The sequence below is a fragment of the Phocoena phocoena genome, chromosome 12, assembly GCF_963924675.1.
Source record: "Phocoena phocoena chromosome 12, mPhoPho1.1, whole genome shotgun sequence".
Taxonomy (NCBI): Eukaryota; Metazoa; Chordata; class Mammalia; order Artiodactyla; family Phocoenidae; genus Phocoena; species Phocoena phocoena.
Genome location: NC_089230.1, coordinates 18,403,864 through 18,423,729, shown reverse-complemented (window position 1 = coordinate 18,423,729; position 19,866 = coordinate 18,403,864). Strand labels below are relative to the sequence as shown.

Here is a 19,866-nt window from a genome sequence, read left to right as displayed (position 1 = left end):
GCCACCTTTAGTATATTTCAATACTTAAGTTTTAGTAAAAATTGCTTACTTTCACTTAAGAAAATAGAAAATGGAGAATCTTGAGCAGGTAATACTTAGTGATATCATCTGCCTTTATACATAATTAGCGGTCTTGTTATTTTGAAGTCCTTTTGTTTATATTGCTGGCCTGCATACTTGAAGTTCTGATCTATTCGCATTAAACGTAAACTTTATCATTCTCAAAAGTGTTTGGTTTCAAGTCCCACTGCTAACTTTATTAGCAGGATTATAACATTATTTCCTGAACTCTAATAAATATTATATTATTGCTTTTTCTTAGGCACAATACATGCATGGTGTATCCAGTTCAGAGTATTTGAAGAAACCAAGCATTGTAGATACTATATATATTTACTATATATATTTATATATTCATATATACATGGCGTTTCTGTTTATATTTACCAAGTGTGATTGTAGTTGGTAAATGTATACTTTGTTCTAAACAAGTTTTCTAGTTGAGAAATTATATTAATGTTCAAATCCCAACCACTTTTAGTTTCTGGATATATAAATCTAAGCACCGAATTTTAATCATAAAATCAAATTATATTTCTGTAATTCTTCTAATTACATGACTATGCAAAGCGGGGTCACATTTTTCACAATTTTGACCTACTAGGATATTTATTCTTGCATCTTACTGACATATATGCTCCCAACACATACAGATTCCCTATAAAGCTTTATATATTAAACTTAGGCAATCTGACACTGAATACATACTATGAGTTCAGCCCTATACTAGGTGAAATTAGGAATTTAAAATGAAGTATGTAATGATATCCTCACCTTTGTTGAACTTGTAATTCCTGGAAGAAAAAGTTACCATATTGTAAGCCATTAAATAATATGGAAATTATTTTATTCTATATATTAATAATATAAAGAAAGAGGATGGTATACACCTGCTGTGTGCCTCACACTCTAGTAAATGTTCACATATGAAAACTTGAATATTAGAATATGTTAATTTGAGTGGAATCAAATGTGCCTAAATGTATGACTCAAACACTAAGAATTATGGGTAGTGAGAAAAAGAAAGCACCAGAAATACCTAATGGAGCAGCTTGAGATTCCATTTCATCTGACATCTGTTAACATCTTAAAAACCTGGGGTGTATGATACTAGGTAAGATCGTATTTTAAATGTCTTTTATTGATTGTTTTTAAAGCCTGCGGCACAGTCTTAGGTTTCAAGTTTTATGAATACAGTAAGCCTGCCAAAGTTAACCTAGAGTGGCTGATCCAGGATTCACTTCTAAGTCATTTGATTATTTGACCAAAGGATTTTCCCTAGCACAACACTTCTCAGCAGGCTGGGATTGTTGGCAGAAAGGCAAGTTGCCCCCTTGTAAAATCACAGTGCTTACAGTCCACTTGTGGTTGTGCAGGATGCTCTGTCCCCACTTTGAAAGCAGCCAATAACTGGCACCAAGTGAAATAAGATCTGGATTCTTCGCAATTACTGTTTTACTTTGCTGATGGGGTGACTTACAAGACTCCGATTTTGAAAGGGACTGACATGTCCTTTGAACTGTTATTTGAATGCTGATTCAACTTACCATTTGGGAGAGTCTGAGTACATTACATAAACTCTCTGAACCTACCCTGCTGGGATTCTTTGAGAATTAAAAGAGAAAGAAACATCGTAGGGATTCAACAAATATCATTTGCTCTCCCAATACTTGGGTATTTGTTAGAAAAAATAATAGAACATAAAGCGAAATCCTTCATATTAGGAAAAGGTAATTATACCCTCCTAAATGTAAACCCGTGTTTCTCTAAGTGCAGTCCTTGGACCAGCAGCCTCAGAACTACCTGGGTACTTGTTAGAAAGCAAATTTGGGGGCTCCGCCTCATACCTTCCAAATCAGAAACTTTGGGGGGTGGGGTCCAGAAATCTGTTTCTTAACAAGCCCTTCAGGTGGTTCTGACACAGGCTAAAGTGTGAAAACCACTCTTGTAAAGGAACCTTCAGCTTCACTGAACTCTAACTCACTGGTATTCTTCCCTTCCGCCCATCCCCTTGCAACATTTGCTTCCAAGGAAAGGGAAAACTGCATACATTTCTTAAAGTAGTGTTTCTCTAAGTATGAATCAGAACCACCTGAGATAGTTTTTAAAGCTGTACATTCCTGGGCCCCATATCAAACTCTAAGGGGTTGGACTCTCTGGGGTTTGGGCTTCAAGACCTACATTTTCCAGACTCCCTAGTGATTCATACATTCATCAAATTTGTGAATTGCTGCTTCACAGTAAGCATAGCATAACTGGTAACAGAGTTGCCTGGCTGCACAAGATAAAAAGAATGAATTCTTGTACTCCAGTTTTTATGAGGTACTATTATGTAGCACTGGCCACAGATAGATCTCTAAACTGTAGTTAACTCCTGATTTTGCTGGCATTGAGATCTCTGGGACCTGGATTTAAGTGAGGTGGTAGCTGTGGCCACTGAGACTGGTCGAAGCCCAGTCACCTCATATTGGGCAAGATGAAGAGCTGGTACTGCACCATCTCTATATAGCAGAGACAGCATAAGGAGCCTCTGCAGGGAAGCGGTGCTGAAATACATGGGCTTCCATTTCTGTGCAAATAGTGTTTCTTCAACCTCAAAGTTTTTGGTTAACAAAGGATATCAAAGAACCAAAGAGAAAATATGTCCTTTGCAGCCTCTCTACATTCTGTCCTGGGTCTCTGATAAAAGGTGATTTTACTGTGTGGCTTCCTATAAAAATCTTTGTCTTCTTTTCTTTCTTTTTCTCTTGATTCAGTTTCTATGGCTCATCATTTCTACCCTTGTGCCTCATTCTTACTCTTAACCTTATTTTCATTCTGTGGTCTCATTATTTTCACTTTTCTGCTCACAAGTTAAATCAGTCCACTTTTTTCTTTGCCTACTCATCACACTCAAGAGCTGAGCTGTTTAGTATGGAATCTCACATACTCCACAGAGCTTTTTGATATTTCATGCTCTTATGACAAGGTCTCCAGGCAGCTGTGAGAGACCTGGCCTATGTGAGTTCTCCATTCTCTCAGGACTCTGCCCCAGACAAACAGCATGCAGAGATAACTCAGAAGCTTCAAATAAGAAGAGAAATCCAGGAGGACACCAATGGAAATAGCAGGAAAAAGGACTCCAAAAATTTACTCCTCCATAAAAACAATGAAAAAACTGGCAGAGATGATCAGAATCAACTTTTCAGAATTCTGGAAATTAACAAAGGCTTTATTCAAGAAAAACAGCCATATCTCTTTAAGAACAGTAAGCTTTACGACATTTTTACTTGCCCCAGTCCCATCCCCTGGTCTCCAGCTCAGCAGTAACCTTGAAAACTAACAGCCTGTATTCCTGGTACAGGAAAATGGAACTGAATCTCTTTCAAAGCCTCATTCCCAGAAAAACAAAAACTGAAAAAATTTGTCACTGACAAACTTGCCCTATGAGAAATACTGAAGGAAATTGTTCAGGCTGAAATCAAAGGACACTATGCAGTAACTTGTATCCACATGAAGAAATAAAGTGCACCATAAGGGAAATTTAAAAATACTTAGAGACGAATGAAAAACAACTAACAACATACCAAAACTTATGAGATACAATGAAAGCAGTACTAAGAGAGAACTTTATAGCTATAAATGCTTACATTTAAAATGAACAAAGATCTCAAATCAATAACTTGATATTCCACCTTAAAAAACTAGAAAACTGGAAAAGAAAGAAAAGAAGTAAACCCAAAGTAGGCAGAAAGAAGGGAATAATAAATATTAAAGCAGAGAATAATCAATTCAATATTGTACTGGAGATACTAGCCAAGGCAATTAGGCAAGAAAATGAACTGAGAGCATCCAGATCAGAAACAAATTAGATAGTAATGATCATTATATAACCTTATGAATAAACCAAAACCATGATTTATACATTTCAATGAGAAGTTTATAGTATGTGAATTATTTCTCAGTTGTATAAAAGAGAGTCACACAGATCTTTATAAAAGGTCTGTCTGCTTGTTTGCTTACCTGCTTGTTTAAAAAAAGAAAAAAAATCCAAATGCCTTAGACTAACCATTTTTCCAACTTCTTCCCTTTTTCCTACATGACATGATTTTATTATTATATCATGACTCACTGATTTCCTGTTTTTGTTTTTCTAGCACATGGAGAGAAACATGAAGAATTAATTACCTTTGGAAGTCCAGATTCCCACACTATTAGTGAGGGACAAAAATCTTTAGGAACTTCCAAAACAACAAGGAAAGGCAAAGAAAAGTCTTCTGAGAAAGAAAAGATAGCCAAAGAAAAACAAGTGCCTCGCTTTGAGCCTCAGGTGGGTGTGATGCTTTTTTTATTGGAGTCATTTAATAAACTTAGATTCACTGGGTCCCTATTTTCCCATATCTTTTGAGTAAAACCTGAAAAATTCCATCTCCCTGTTTCCAGCAATCATCTAGATACCTTAAAGACATTCCTTGGGCACCTTCTGTAAGCAGTCTTCCTTAGTTTAGTGTCAAAAAGTGTTAATTGAGCTTTTAATATGTAAGACACTGTTTTGGGGACTTGGGTTTCTAATATTATAAAGTCTCTACCTTCAAGGAACTCACAGTCTAATGGAGGAGACTGAAAGTAAAGAGAGAGTTGTAATGTTAGATATGGTATGTACAGGGTAGAAAGGATAGGTACCTATTTCAGCCTCTGCCTAGAGAAGTCCTGAACTGAATCAGTGAGCAAAGACATGCAGAGGCAAAAATCCAACACAATTTGGTTTTTGAGCCACTAAGGTATGGGGTATGAGGCTGGAAGGGTAAGTAAGGGTCAGGTGGAGGGGAGCCTTTTAGAAAGCCTGGTTAGAAAGCTGGGACTCTATCTACAAGCCAGGGGTCCTGATTCCAAATTTTTTCAGGACCAGATAGGTAATCCCAATGATTAAGGGTAAGGAAGAGTATGTGGGTGGCAAGTTTGAGGAGTGCAAGCAGAGTCCTAAAGATACTCAAATTCAAGTTATTTAAAAACACTCAACTCAAAACAAATTACCTGTGAGGACAAAATCTTCCTATCATTTGTGATCACAGCTTAGGCTACACAGGGCTGGGAGGTGGGACTTTGAGAAGTGTACTGACATGATCAGATTTACATTTCAGATACCTTGGTGACTTTTAAGGGTATGAAATTAAAGGGGAAAAGATAAGAGATGGGAAAACCACCAGAAAGCACTGCAATGGTCCAGACAAAAGAGTACAAGCTCTACCAGATACAGGTCAGAAGAAGGAAGAAGAGGACAAATGAGGTTCTTCTAGTTTCTACTAAACAAAGTACAGCTAACTCTCTTTCTCATCCCACTGAAGGTGTACAAACTTTAGTGTAGGTGGTTAAATTGGTGGATACATTCCCAAATTAAAGTATGATTCAGTCCAAAGAACAGGAAGAGGCAGTTAAAAACTGAGCAGACTATTAGCAAAGACAAAAACGGAGAGAAGAAAAAGCGTTTATCTCTTCAACAAGACAAGATTGCCAGGATGCGTACTGATGACAGAACCTGGGCATTTATTCAAGCATTAAGAACAACTGAGCCAAAGCTCTGCATTAATAGGGTTGAACAACTGACTTTTCATCTTCAAGAATTTCCTGAGGGAAAAGGAGTGGCTGCCAAGGAAAGAATTATTCCATATTTATTATGACTGAGACAAATTAAGGATGGCATTCTTCAGGCTGCAGTTAGAGAAATTCTGGCCTTAATTTGGCTGCATGAATCCAGTGAAAGAAAGAGGAATCCTAATTCGCACAATTGATGATGGAAGAAAAAGGGGTGTGGTTGCTCTTTAGACATTGCGGAAATCAGGTGAACTCACTCAGAAGCCAGTTCACCAGCCCTCTGACTGCATTTGTGGTGGAAGTACAGGTGCCATATTAGCTTTCATGTTGGGGCTGTTTCATATGCCCTTGGATGAATGTGAGGAACTTTATCGAAAATCAGAATGAGATGTGTTTTCACAAAATGTCATTGTTGGAACAGTCAAAATGAGTTGGAGCCCTGCATTTTACGACAGTGAAACTTGGGGAAATATTCTTAAGGATAGAATGGGATACACACCAATGATAGAAACAGCAAGAAATCCCAGAAGTCCTAAGGTAGCTGCAGTAATTACCATGGTAAACAGAGGGAAAGTGCCAACAACTTTTGTTTTCTGAAACTATGGTCATTTTCCTGGAATCAACTCTTACCAGTTGGGAGGCTGTCAGTATAAGATGTGGAAGGCCACTAGAGCCATATCTGCTGCTCCAGGCTACTTTGCAAAGTGTGCATTTGGAAAATGATCTTCATCACAGTGGAGATTTGCTTCCGAATAACCCCTCAGCATTAGCAATGCATGAGTGTAAATGTCTTTGGCCACACATACCATTAGAGTGCCTAGGACATTGGACATCATGAGAGTGATGTGAGAAACACGGTGACATACACAAGCTTGAACTGTCTAAAGTTATCAACAGTGCTACAGATAGAGAAGAAACCCATATAATACTTGATGATCTATTATATTACTTCCTGACACCTATTTTTAGATTCAATCTTGTCATGCGTAAAATATTTACCTCTAGATGAAAGTTAAAATGAAAAGCTGGATAAGCTGCAGGTAAAAGAGTTGAAGTACATAGAAAGAAATGAAGAAAAAAATTAAAAACTTGCAAAAATATTGTCAAGAAAAAAGTTCTTCAGAAAACTAATGATTGGATGAAACTAAAAACTGACATGTGTGAAAGCCTCTGTACTTTTCAAAATTTTGAAGAATGTATGCATATTCTCCAAAATGAAAGCCTGTTCAGAAGATCCACCAAATTTAGTAAGGAACTGTGGGATTCAGTTTGAGTTCTTTCAAATACTCATGAATTCTAGGGAATCCTGAAAGAGACAATATTTAGAATATCTTGTGAAGCACAAACGGTATGTTTGGTTACAGAATTCACATGGGAATTGGGTTTTTATGACATTAAAAATGAACTAAGCTTTAGGAACCTTAATATTGTGCTAGTTGGTTTTAGCAGCTATTAGTATTATATTGTTTGATGTTTGAAAGTTTAACATATGGGCCAAACAGGAAACCAAAAACTATAATAATATACTTTGTAGTTTTGCTTTAGTCACCATGTTGAATTTATTTGATCCTTTATTTTATTTCATATGGAAAAGCTAATTTCTTCTTAAATTTATATTACTTATGTTCTCACTAGCTACATTCTACAATCCAAATACTGCCTTTTAGTGTAATATCATCTAAACAAATGCAGACAAATGGAACGCTCTCTGTCAAATTACAATTACGTTTGAAATATGAAAGAGCCAGATAAAATTTTCTATTCAAAATGTGTTTCTTTCAACATTGTTTTGCTCAAAAACATAGGTGAAGTTCCAGTCAACCACCTTTTTCCCCTTGAAACGTCAAGATCATGCTGTGTGTTAACTTTTCTAGATGTAGCTCCAGTTTATAAAATCAATTATTTGAATTATCTGAGAAAAGTCCTATCATTAACAACAACAAAACCATTCAAGTTTAAAGCAAATAAGCTAAATTCAATCCATAAATTCTTATAGACATGTGGCCTTCCCTTAGTCCTTCATAGTGTTCCCTTCCCTAATCAAAACTTGATCCCAGAGAAGTTTCTGAAAAACTCACTTATCAAGCAATATAAAAGGTGGTAAAAGCTTATGTACTGTGTTTTAGAAGGAAGAAATAAAAGAATATCCAATTGTGAGATTTAAATTTTCATCAGAATATTAAGGGAATATTGCAGAAAGCTAGGAGGTCTTTTGATAACCTTAAAACCAAACTACACGTGAAAACTTTATTCAGTGGCCCCCCAATCTCCACTTCCCCATCTGCGTTATGTAATATGGATTATTGACATTGTCTCAGTCTTATGTAAAATGCTAGTAACCTCATCAGACTCAAGCTCATCTCCTTACCAGATGGCTACCAATAAGCCTCACTTATCTAGACATTTTCAAGTCCTATGTCAATCTGCTCCCAGCCTAAGGTCCGTGAAAGTGATCCTACAAGACAGCCAAATGTTAACTTTTCTAATGAATATATATCAAGTATATCCAGGCTTGGAAATGATCAACTATTCTTGCCCTCATTCTTGTAAAGAGATGGTATGAGTGAGCCTAAGTGCAATTTAGAATTATTTTTATTTAGAGTTTTTAGGTGAAATTTGCATAGAGTGATATGCAACAACCTTAAATGTGCGATTCAGTGAGTTTTGACAAGTGAATTCACCATGTAACCCACATCTCTATCAAGGTTTAGATTATAGACCGTTTCCATAAGCTTAGAAATTCCCTTAAACCTCTTTGCAGTGGATTCTGTCATCCCCATACCTCTCCCCCAGGCAAGTTTTGCCTGTTCTGGAAGTTCATACAAATGATTCATACAAGAAGTACTCTTTTGTGCTCAACTTCTTTATTTCTGTATAATGTCTGTCTGTAGAATTCAACCACACTGTGGTATGCATTAATAGTTTATTACTTTTTAATGTTAAGTAGTAGTCCATGTATGAACATAGTACAATTTGTTTATCCATTCATCAGTTGACAGATATTTATATTGTTTCCCCTTTTTAGGCTAATAAGAATAAGGCTATAATGAATATTCTTTTCAAATCTTTTTGTGAATATATGTTTTCCTTTCTCTTGGCTTAAATACTTAAGTGAAATTATGGGTCATAGGGTAAAATCTAGATCCTTTTGAAAGGAGGAAAGCATCTGACCCCGAGGTTTTTACTTTACTTTGCCAGATATCCACTGCTCACCCTCAACAAGAAGACCCAAATAAACCCTACTGGATTTTGAGGTTGGTCACTGAATACAATGAAGCAGACTTTTTTGAAGTGAAAAAAGATACAGAACGAGCAGATGAAATCCGAGCCATGAAGCAGGCCTGGGAGATGACTGAACCAGGAAGATCGATCAAGGTTACCTGAGTTTGAAAAGTTGTCCTTTTACCTTTCATTCCTGGGCGTGGTCTGAAGCAAGGGCCATATTGGTGAAACAACATAGTCTTTCCTTTAGGAAATATCTGGAATTTTGTCAGGCATCAACGAACTAAATATTAAGACCACATTTGAACACACTGTGAAATGTTATTATCCGGATACCCAGATGACTTCCAAAAGCAAAGCACATAATGGTGCCACTTATGGCCCAAACTGTAGGTAGCCTTGTCCTTTCACATCATCTGGGATTAACACTCTCTGTCCTTAACACTCCCAACTAAGAAAGCATAAAGATGTCTAATATGTGCTTTCATGTGCTTAGAGAAAAATCCTGTGCTGCCCCTGTGGAACACACACACCTCACGATTCCTCCTCTCTACAGTTGAGATAAGGATCATTGCCATAGTGAATGTGCTTCATGTCCCCAACTCAGGGTTACTGAGGCAGATGAAAAAGGTTCAGGAGCACCTGGATCTAAGCTAGCATGTACAGTGTATGAGTTTTAGGACTTCTTCATTAGTTCTCACAAATCACTGTCAAGATCATGGATGGTTCAGAATTGGAGTTTTTCTTTGGTAATTCATAAGAGCCGGTCTGGTTCAGACTGCCATATTCATTCACATTTTCCTGTGTCTTTTGAGTACTGTTGAGATGGTGTTGCCTGTAATGTGTGTTGATAATGTCTGTCCTTTAGGCTGCCCAGGCGCGTCTCCATTATCTCAGCCGGTTCATTAAGAAAACACCTGATGCTGAGTGTGTGCCTACGTCTGAAAGCCAAACCAAAGAAGGGGAAGAAGGTCAGTGAACCCTACCCCAGCTGCCCCAAGCACGGAGCTGTTACTTGCACCTCTTCAAAGCTAGTCAGCAAGTCATGCTTGGTAAAAAGAAAAATTTCAGAATCTATTTCATTATAGGATTGTAAAGTTATAGACAGTTTTATAAGAAAATAGATTCTCAAGCATTTTCTTTTTACCAAGCAGGTGTTCACTTTGTCCCCAAGTAGATATGATCTTCCCCATTTAAGAAAAGATGAAACCAGAAATAAGATGAAAAAAAGATGAAACCCTCATTAGAAGGTAGCAGTATGTGAACTTGAAGGCAGGCTCACAGCTATAAATCTGGCACCTTTCTAATCACAATAGCAATAAATAGCAATAAGAATCAAAGTAAGAAAGCTAGCTACTTTCAGTGAACAATTTGCCATGGGCCTGGAGCTATAAAATACGAATTATTTCATCCAATACTCACATCAACCCACTGATATAAATATTATTTCCAACTTGCCAGCAAGGACCCAGGCCCAGAGTAATTTGCTAAATTCACAAGCTACCCAGGGACAGAGGCAGCATGCAGACAGAGCTCTCCATCACCCCAGGGCTCTTCCCACAAACACTTGGCTATACCTCCATCTATCACCATGCTGAGTTGTCCAGGGAGGCTGAAGACATTCACATCCCAAATCGTGCTTTTCCACTTTTACATCTTCAGGAGTATAACTCAATAACTGTTACAAAAGTAATGTCCTTTAACATTTCATGTGAAGGGGATAAAAAATAAATATCGCCCCAATCCTGTTATTCTGGGATGGGCACTGCTCAAAGTGCTTTATGTTTATTATCTCACTTTAACCTACAGCAACTATGAGGTAGACCTTACTATTTCCATTTTGTAGATTTAGAGACCAAAGCTCAGATGGTCACCTTATCCTTCCTATGCCATACATCTGAAGAGTGACCAAGTTGGGATTTGAAATATTTCTAACTCCTAAAGTACTCACTCCTCTAATTGGTGGAGTTTAATGTAATGTTAGGAACATAAAGGTGAATAGAATACAGTCCTTGTTCTTTAGGCTCTAGATCTTATTATTGATTTTTTAAATGTTGTGCTAATTTGTATGTAAAAGGAAATTTATTGCACTGGACACGTTAAAAATGTCAAAGAAGATTTTATTTATGACTATTGCAATAGGGGAGAGATTGAACTCAACTCTGAAAACAACAGAAACAAGTGAGGATTTATAACTAACTAGCAGGGAGTGGATGAAAAATTACTTACAGGAATTTGGTTAGGTATCAAAGGTCAGGGAAGAGAAATTTGATTAAATATCAAGTGTGGAGGAAGAGGAGTTTAATTGGATATCAAGAGTAGGGGATTCTTGATAAACTAGTTTGGCAGGATTCCTGGCTAAAACTGGGATTCATCACAAGTCAAGGACAAGGCCTAGTGGAGAACAGAGCTCAGAGAAGGCTGACCTTATCATGTAACATACAGGCAAAAAACGCACAAATCTTAATAGCACAGCTTGATGTATTTTCATATGTGTGTATATTCAGGAGCCACCCCATTTAGATCAAGATAAAAAACCCTTAATAGGGCTTCCCTGGTGGCGCAGTGGTTGAGAGTCCGCCTGCCGATGCAGGGAACGCGGGTTCGTGCCCCGGTCCGGGAGGATCCCACATGCCGCGGAGCGGCTGGGCCCATGAGCCATGGCCGCTGAGCCTGCGCGTCCGGAGCCTGTGCTCCACAAAGGGAGAGGCCACAGCAGTGAGAGGCCCACACATCGCAAAAAAAAAAAAAAAAAAACCCTTAATACACCCCAATAGTCCTCTTCATTCTCTTTCCCAGCCTTTTCCTTCCTGAAAGTAACTATTTGATCTCTATGACCATGAATTAATTTTTCCTGTTTTTGAACTTTACGTATTTATGTATTCTATGTCTCGCTATTTTTGTATGTGATTTCATAGAATGCATGTTTTTTCGGTAATGCATATATCATATTTAGTAGAAACATCTTCAAGTGCCATGAAAGAGTCAGATACAAAGAGTTCCATGAGTTTAGATAACTGAGAGACTGTACTATCAGGGAGTATGCTGTGGAAGAAGTGGCAGACAAACAAGGGCTTCAAGGATCTGGCAAAATCAACAAGTAGTGAAAGTGAAGGATCATCCCGCACAGGGAAGGAAGAGCGTGAGCAGAGCATGCAGAAGGAGAATATCAGTAAGTATTGCCTTTATCGGTAGGATAAACACATACCTTAAAATAAAAATTCTGGAAAAGATAGTTAAGCACGTGATGACTAGCGTTAAACATAGAAAAATATGTGTACAGGTCTTCATTTTGATTATCAGAGTTGGTAATCTGCTCAAGGACCTGATTACTAAATACTTAACCTAAAGATAAAAGTGGGAAATTTATTTAAAAATTTTTAAGTAGCAGTTATATTTTCACATAGTTTTAAGTAGCAGTTATATTTTCACAATTTTCTGTGTCTATGAATACTAAAAATGCACAGATTGCATATACAATTGTCACTAAAAACAGATTATTTTTGTTTTATCTATAGTATACTACATCTTTTATAACAAATTTTAAATATTTGGTTTCTAAAATGTTCTAAAATCTCTATTCTAACACAAAGTTTTCCATTTTATATATATATATATATACCACATCTTCTTTATCCATTCATCTGCTGATGGACACTTCGGTTGCTTCCATATTTTGGCTATTGTAAATAATGCTGCTGTGAACATGTGCATATTGGGGTGCATGAATCTTTTTGAAATAGTGTTTTCATTTTCTTCAGATATATATGCAGGAGTGGAATTGCTGGATCATATGGTAGCTCTATTTTTAGTTTTTCAAGGAACCTCCAGACTGTTTTCCACAGTGGCTTCACCAACTCCCATTCCCACCAGCAGTGTACAAGGGTTCCCGTTTCTCCACATCCTTGCCAACATTTGTTATTTGTAGTCTTTTTGATGATAGTCATTCAACAGGTGTGAGGTGACACCTCACTGTGGTTTTGATTTGCATTTCTCTGATGATGAGCATATTGAGCATCTTTTCACGTGCCTGTTGGTCATCTGTATGTCTTCTTTGGAAAAATGTCTATTCAGGTCTTCTGTACATTTTAATCAGGTTGTTTGGTTGTTGTTTTTTTTATATCAGGTCGTATGAGCAGTTTATATATTTTAGATATTAACCCATTATTGGGGTGCATTTTGGGGTAATAAGGAGGGGTCAGGAAACAGAGAAGAAAGATAAGAGTGAGCAGGGGTGGAAGACCTAGAGGCCAAAGCAGCCTGTCCTCAAGCAAAAAATGCTTCAAAGCATTCTTAAGTATGTTTTATTACAATTTTATTTCAATATATGATAAGTTGAATTACACACCATCAACAAGAAATTTACTCCCCCTCCCACCAAGAAGAGGTGTGCTATTGTATGGTTCTAGTACATCCTATAGCACTGAAACACTGCCATGTACCCCACGTACTGTTGCTGTAGAAGGAATCCTGCTTGAAAATCATGGGTCCGGCTATCTAGCTGTTCTCTGGAACTTTGTGTGTTGCTCTCACCTCTGCTGTTGGTGCACCACAGATTGGCCCTCACTCCTGAGGAAGCATCGCCCATAGGAGATTACAGTCCTTGTGAGAGATTTACATGCTCTGGCCTCTACATTTATATACATATATACATATACATATATGTATGTTTATGTACTCATTTGTGACTCCCAAAATGCTACCTTATTCTTGCTACTTTCTATTTTCATATACAGTAGGTAACTTAGAACAAACTCCCTCATAATGCCAGAGGACATGTAAATAATATCATTATGGATTTCACTCTTATGCATTCTTTCTCAACACCAAGCCATCATCAAGGTCAAGAGTTCAAACTTTGCTTTTTCAACTTCCCTTTTATTTCTGGAGGCCTCTGGAAAGTGCCTCTTCCAAAGGTTGGAGGTGATCTTTGTCTTTAGTCCCAATCTTTTCCCCAGGCTTCACAATCAATCAAACTATTCTTCACCATTTCTTTTAAACAGCTATTTTCTTACAATCTACGATGAAAGAAGTTTTCTGCCAATTCTGTTGCAAACTGAAACTTTTATAAAATATAATAAAATGACCCAGTGATGACCAATTGCTGTAAAAATATCTCTAAATGCACACTCTCACTTTCAGAGCTTATCCCACAGAGTACCAGTTTGCAGACAGATGATGCGTGCACACACACACATGCATTCATGGGCACACACTTGGAGTTGCACTGTTCTAGAGGTCCAAGATCATACTACACTTACACCCTATTCTGATACAACAATTTTATAAGTGAAATGAAGATTAACCTTCTCTTCCCCTTTTATACCCTCCCTGTTTAAATACATATTATTTGGCAGGATGCAAGAGAACACAAATATCCAATTAATCAAAAACATTTTCTTTCCAGTCAGAGTCAGCGGAGTTGGTGTCTTTCAGAAACAATTCAAGTTTGAAATGCCAAAAATATATGCAACAAAAGTAGATAGGTTCATAAGAAAAACAAATGAACTTTAGAAATCTAAGATCACAGAGCAACCATGATGAAAAAAGAAAAGTTATTAACCACTGGTTTCTAGAAGAGTCATATTGTATATAAGATGCAATATTTCAGGAATGTTTTATTTAATGTTATAAAGTGAAAAACATGACTGAATTTATGTTTCAATAATGGAGCAGAGTTAGGGTTTGTCCTACTATATTCTTTATTTCTCAAGGGTATCATGCCTATAAAAGCATGATATTTTTGAAAAAATAGTTTTGAAAAATTTGATGTTACTGTTTTTTACATTTTTAAAGTTTTACATTAGATTATATTTCTATGAATAATCCCTTTTAACAAGTTGTTATAAATTAAACACTTTACAATATTCCTGGAGACTATTCCAGCCACACGTGAAAAGCAAGATTAAACAGCCAGTGGGAGGGCGGGATTTTTTGCATGGCAGAGTGAAGACTTGACATATCCTCTCCCCAAAAGCAATGATAAATGGGAAAACATTAAGAAACATTTCAAAATTCTGAGGGTGTACAACTAAATGAAAAATATTTATTAAAAATAAAAACAAAAAAATAAATTAGTTGGATAAATTTCTTGTTACTTTGGTAAGAAATAACCACAAATTTAGTGACTTAACACAAACTTCTTGCAGTTCTAGAGGGCAGAAATTCTAAAGTTAAGCTGTTGGCAGGGCAGCATTCCTCCTGGAGGCCCTTGGAGAGGATCGGTTTCCATTTTCAGCTTCTAGGACCATTGACTCTTTGGCTTACGGCTCCTTCCTTATAGTCAAGGCCAGCAGCAGAGCATCTTCAAATCCCTCTGTCTCTCTTTCCTTCCCCCTCTCTCTCTTTCCTCTATGACCATCACTTCATCTCCTTCTTGGATTCTATCTTTTCTACATTCCTCTCTTTCCCTTACAAGGGTTTAGTCCAGCTGACTAATACGGCATTATTGTCCCATCTTGAGATCCTTAATTGCATCTGCAAAGTCCTTGTATGGTAGCATATTCATAGGCTTCAGAGGTTAGAACATGGATATCCTCGGAGGTCCATTAGTCTGTCTACCACAGTTAGCCTACCAACTATTGCATATTAACGTGGGGTTCCCTCATCAGCCCCAAGGTCTGTAGCGTGGTAGCCAGGAGAACCAGCAGTCTTGCTGCCAATGCTAAAAAGGATTTACCTGATTTGAGGCTCCATGGAAAAGTTCTATGCCCATGGATATTGTTGCAAGGAATAGTGAACTTGGTGGCAAAAAATTGGAATAGCCAACATCACAGCTGCTTGAGACTGTGACACTGGTCAAGAAAAGCCAAAAGTAAGCCAAAAATTAGAGATCTGTGTAACAAAGCAGATATAGTGATTTCAACCTTCAGGAACATAGGATGTCCACTTTATCCATACATCCATATCAGAAAGGAAGAAATAAAACTGTGTTGTCAGACAAACTGATCCTGTATATTGAAAATCCTAAGAAATCATGGGAAAAGAACCAAGAATATCACCTAGAACTAACAAGTGAGTTTGGTGAGGTCACATGATAGAAGATTAATATACTTTTATTTCTACATTTCAATGAGCAATCAAAAAATGAAATTAAGAAGACAATTTCATTCACAATAGCATCAATAATAAATATAGGGAAATAAATTTAACAAAAGTACAAGGCCTGTATACTGAAAATTACAAAACGTTTCTGAAGGAAATTTTGAAAGATCTAAATAAAGAGAGAGGCAGTCCATGCTTTGGGGCTAGAAGACTCAATATAGTAAGATATTAATTCTCCCTAAATTGATCTATAAATTCAGTGTATCTGAATTTAGATAGATCAAATTTATAGCGATCTATAAATTTCTATCAAAATCCTAGTAGACATTTTACAGAATTTGACAAGCTGATCCCAAAACTTTTATGAAAATGCAAATACCCAGAATGACCAAAATAATTTTCATAAAGAACCAAGAGGAAGGATTTTACCTTCATGATTTCAGAATTTATTATGAAGCTAACAATAATCAAAACACTATGATTTGACAGTTTCTTAAAAAGTTAATTTTTTGATTCCTACTTGCATGAAATATCCAGGAAAGGCAAATCTACAGAGACAGAAAGCCTGGGGCTTGTGGTGGGAATGCAGAGTGACTTTAAGAGGGCACAAAAGAATCTATTTGGATAACTGAAATGTTTTGAAACAGGGTTTTGGTGCTGGTTGCATAACTCTGTAAATTTACTAAAACATATTGAATTATACTTTTAAAATTGGTAAATTTTATGGTATGTAAATTACACTTCAATAATTTTTTAAAAAGAGAGTAAATGGGCTGGAAAGGCTGAATGGTTAATATCTTAGTCTCTAAAATTTCTTTCTTAAAACTATTCTCGTGGGTTCTTGAGTCTGTGGGGTAAAAATCTCCTGATATTTGATTTTCAGCGTTCACCTGTTATATATTGCCTACTCTACTCTGGACTAAAACTTTCTTGAGGATAGGATACTGTGTCTTCTAACATTTTTATATCCCACCCCCATAGTGCTTCGCACAGCTTTCACGGATATACCAAGCTCTTTAAATATTAGTTTATTTAACTTGTTTATAATGAAATTTTGTAACAAAGTATGACCTTTTTAGGTCTCTGCTTTCATTTAACTGTAATTAGAGTAATTTGGTTACTCTTCTTATAGAGCATATTTATCTTTTTCTATATTCATTTTGTCATCTCCTTCATTTAACTGTAAGTATAGTTACAGCAGCTAGAGGATAAACATAAAATATAATTATGTTTAAATAAAGTCATTAAACCATATTAAAATCATATTAAACATGGCAAGTCCAAAATATTGTCAATTTAAACAAGATATACAATCGTTTAGTTAGTCATTATTGATTCTTTCTTGAAAGCCTAGGACTTTTTTTTTTTACAACAGGGCCTCGTTCACGATCCCCAACAATTTTGGAAATGTCTCCCCAACTTATTCGAAAAAAACTAGAATGTGTAGACTTAAGTCAATATGTACGGTAAGTTTTAATACACATGGTTAATGCAGACATCTGTGTTCACAGAATTTTGGATAGATTGTCAATAGGCAGTTGCTAAACAACAGAAAATTTGAAATTAAATGCTTAATATATTTTAAGTGTATTTGAATTTTTAGAAGTACAGAATTTATATATTAAATTTAGCAAATGTTTTATTAAGTCAGTTATAAAAGCATTTAAATGTTTTCTGTAAAGATTTAATTTGTAGCCTAGTTAAGGGGAGTTGAGCTGCAGAAACATCCCATCATACCTGCTGCTATTATTTAATTAGATTGAATTTTCTTAAGAACAATAGGATTAATAGAGATAGTTACTCAAGCACATTTATCAATTTGAAAACATTTTCAAATCTACTTAGCTTCATAAATTAAAAAGAAAACACCTACAAAATATTCTCATAGCTTCGCACACCAATTCCACAAACACCTCTTTAAATAGTACATCTAATTTTGCTGGTATTTTCCTAAAATAATTTCCTAAAATATTAGTGACTTAATAAATGGAGCCTAGCCCATGTAAAAATAATGATTTATTCTTTCTGTTCCTGATATTTGATTTGATTCAGACCACCACCCTACGGATATGATTTTAAATTATTTGAGTGCTAAAGTTCATGCTAGAGTTCCCAAATGACTTATGTATCTCTTTTGACGTTTTTGTATCAAGAAAAACAAATACGGATCCTCTGCTGCAAACGGATGAGCTGAATCAGCAACAGGCAATGCAAAAGGCAGAGGAGGTCCATCAGTTTCGACAGTATAGGACCAGACTCCTGAGCATTCGTGATACTGAGCAAGGAGAAAGGCTTAAAGTAAAGGAGCAAGTTCTGGAGATGTACGGGGAGATGCGGGTGAGGCTAAAAGGGCATATACTTGGATCACAATCGACAAATTCTTCTGTAATATTAAAAAGGTGTCATAGAATCAAATTGTAACCAGGTAGAAAGAAGTCTTGAAAACATTTAGTTCCCAACTTCTCAGAAAATTGGCAAATTAATTATACACATCTATTTTACTCACTCCCTAAAATCCCTCTAAAATACACTATTGAAAATTTATCCACAAAATGGGAAGAATGGAAGCAGAGACGATAGCAAAATATTTGTGAAGTCGGAAAGTAGCTGAAGGAAGATTGCATTAACAGACTTGAAGTAGCCAAATCCTAAGCTGGCAGTAGAAAAACTCTTAAGAGTCAACCCAGTTTGCTACACAGAATGCCCCAAAGGCTCAGAAATCGGTGGCACCAGCCACGTTAAGAAGTGAAGGTGAAGTAAGTGAGAGGAAGAAAAAAGATACCACCTAAAGTTCTTCAAGTACAAATCAGATATATTTTGTCAGGGTTAGAATACGTATGGGGAACTAGTAATTTACTGAGCACAGTTACTGTGAGAGACACACCGGCTGCATATTTTATACAGGTTAGGCCTGAATCCATTTAAAGCAGATAGTTGCTTTGTCAGAATCCCTGCTCATTTCTTTCTTCACCTTTCTCTTTATTTTTCTCCTACTGACTCTTTTATTTACCATTCCGTAAAATCTCATATGCCCTTTGATATCTCATGTTTTACGCACTAAGAAACATTTGAGACCATAACCTAATTTTCATCTTTCTTCAATAATTTCCTACATGAGTCTGTTGGCCTGAGGAAAGGGAGTGCAGTTTTTTATGGAACCATAATAAGGCTCTTATTTGCTTGGGTTTTCTGTTTATTTGTTTGTTTGTTTGTATTAGGACTCCTTAGATGAAGCCCGGCAGAAGATCTTCAATATCCGGGAACAGTACAGAAACAAGTTACTGGAAGCTGAGCGCCAAAGATTGGAGTCTCAGGCTGCGGAGGAAGCCGCGATCCGGCTACAGCCAGAAAAGAAGGTCCCGGCTCCAGACACACAAAAAAAACAGAAAGGAAAGAAAAAGTGACCAGGACATGCCCAATACTCCCTTTGCTCCAAAGAGGGAAAACCTACTTTTAATTATCTATAACTTTGCCTTTTGATGAGAATAAGGTATTAATTAGGCCAATTGAAAATAGAAGTTTTCCCACCTTAGAAGTAGTTTCTGTGTTTTGATGTTAACTTATTCGTTGTTCCCAGAGAGCTATGATTTGAGTATAAAATTTCAATAAAAATAGTCTCAAAATATTTGGAATGTAACAAAATGTATGTGTCTCACTCCGAATTGCTTCATTTTTAGTTAGTGCCAGAACAGGATCATAAGTGAACCAATAGCATTGCCTTTGAAAAATTCAACAATGAGAAAAGTAGCTATTGCTCTTTCATCTCTAACTTTAAAGACTTTAATAGATTAAAAAATATGTTTCAAAATCATTAAACAGGGTAGAGATGATGCTCTGTATGAGTTTAGATTCAAGGATGAAAAACACACTCAAAAAAAAACCTCCAAAAATAAATAAAACTGTAAAAAAAATTTTAATAAAAAGTATGCTTCAGACAGCCACCCCCGCCTCTGCAGGAGACCTTCCAAC

General features: G+C 36.5%; 1 protein-coding gene across 1 annotated transcript in view; it reads left to right on the top strand.

Moving 5' to 3' along the window:
- Positions 1-19,301, top strand: part of ADGB (androglobin) — a 176,574-nt gene extending 157,273 nt beyond the window's left edge. Inside the window, 7 exon segments of the mRNA XM_065888845.1 lie at positions 4,197-4,369; positions 8,830-9,006; positions 9,722-9,824; positions 11,810-12,025; positions 17,252-17,363; positions 18,051-18,234; positions 19,116-19,301. Coding sequence (XP_065744917.1) covers positions 4,197-4,369; positions 8,830-9,006; positions 9,722-9,824; positions 11,810-12,025; positions 17,252-17,363; positions 18,051-18,234; positions 19,116-19,301 — 1,151 coding nt within the window.
- Positions 19,302-19,866: the final 565 nt, after the last annotated feature.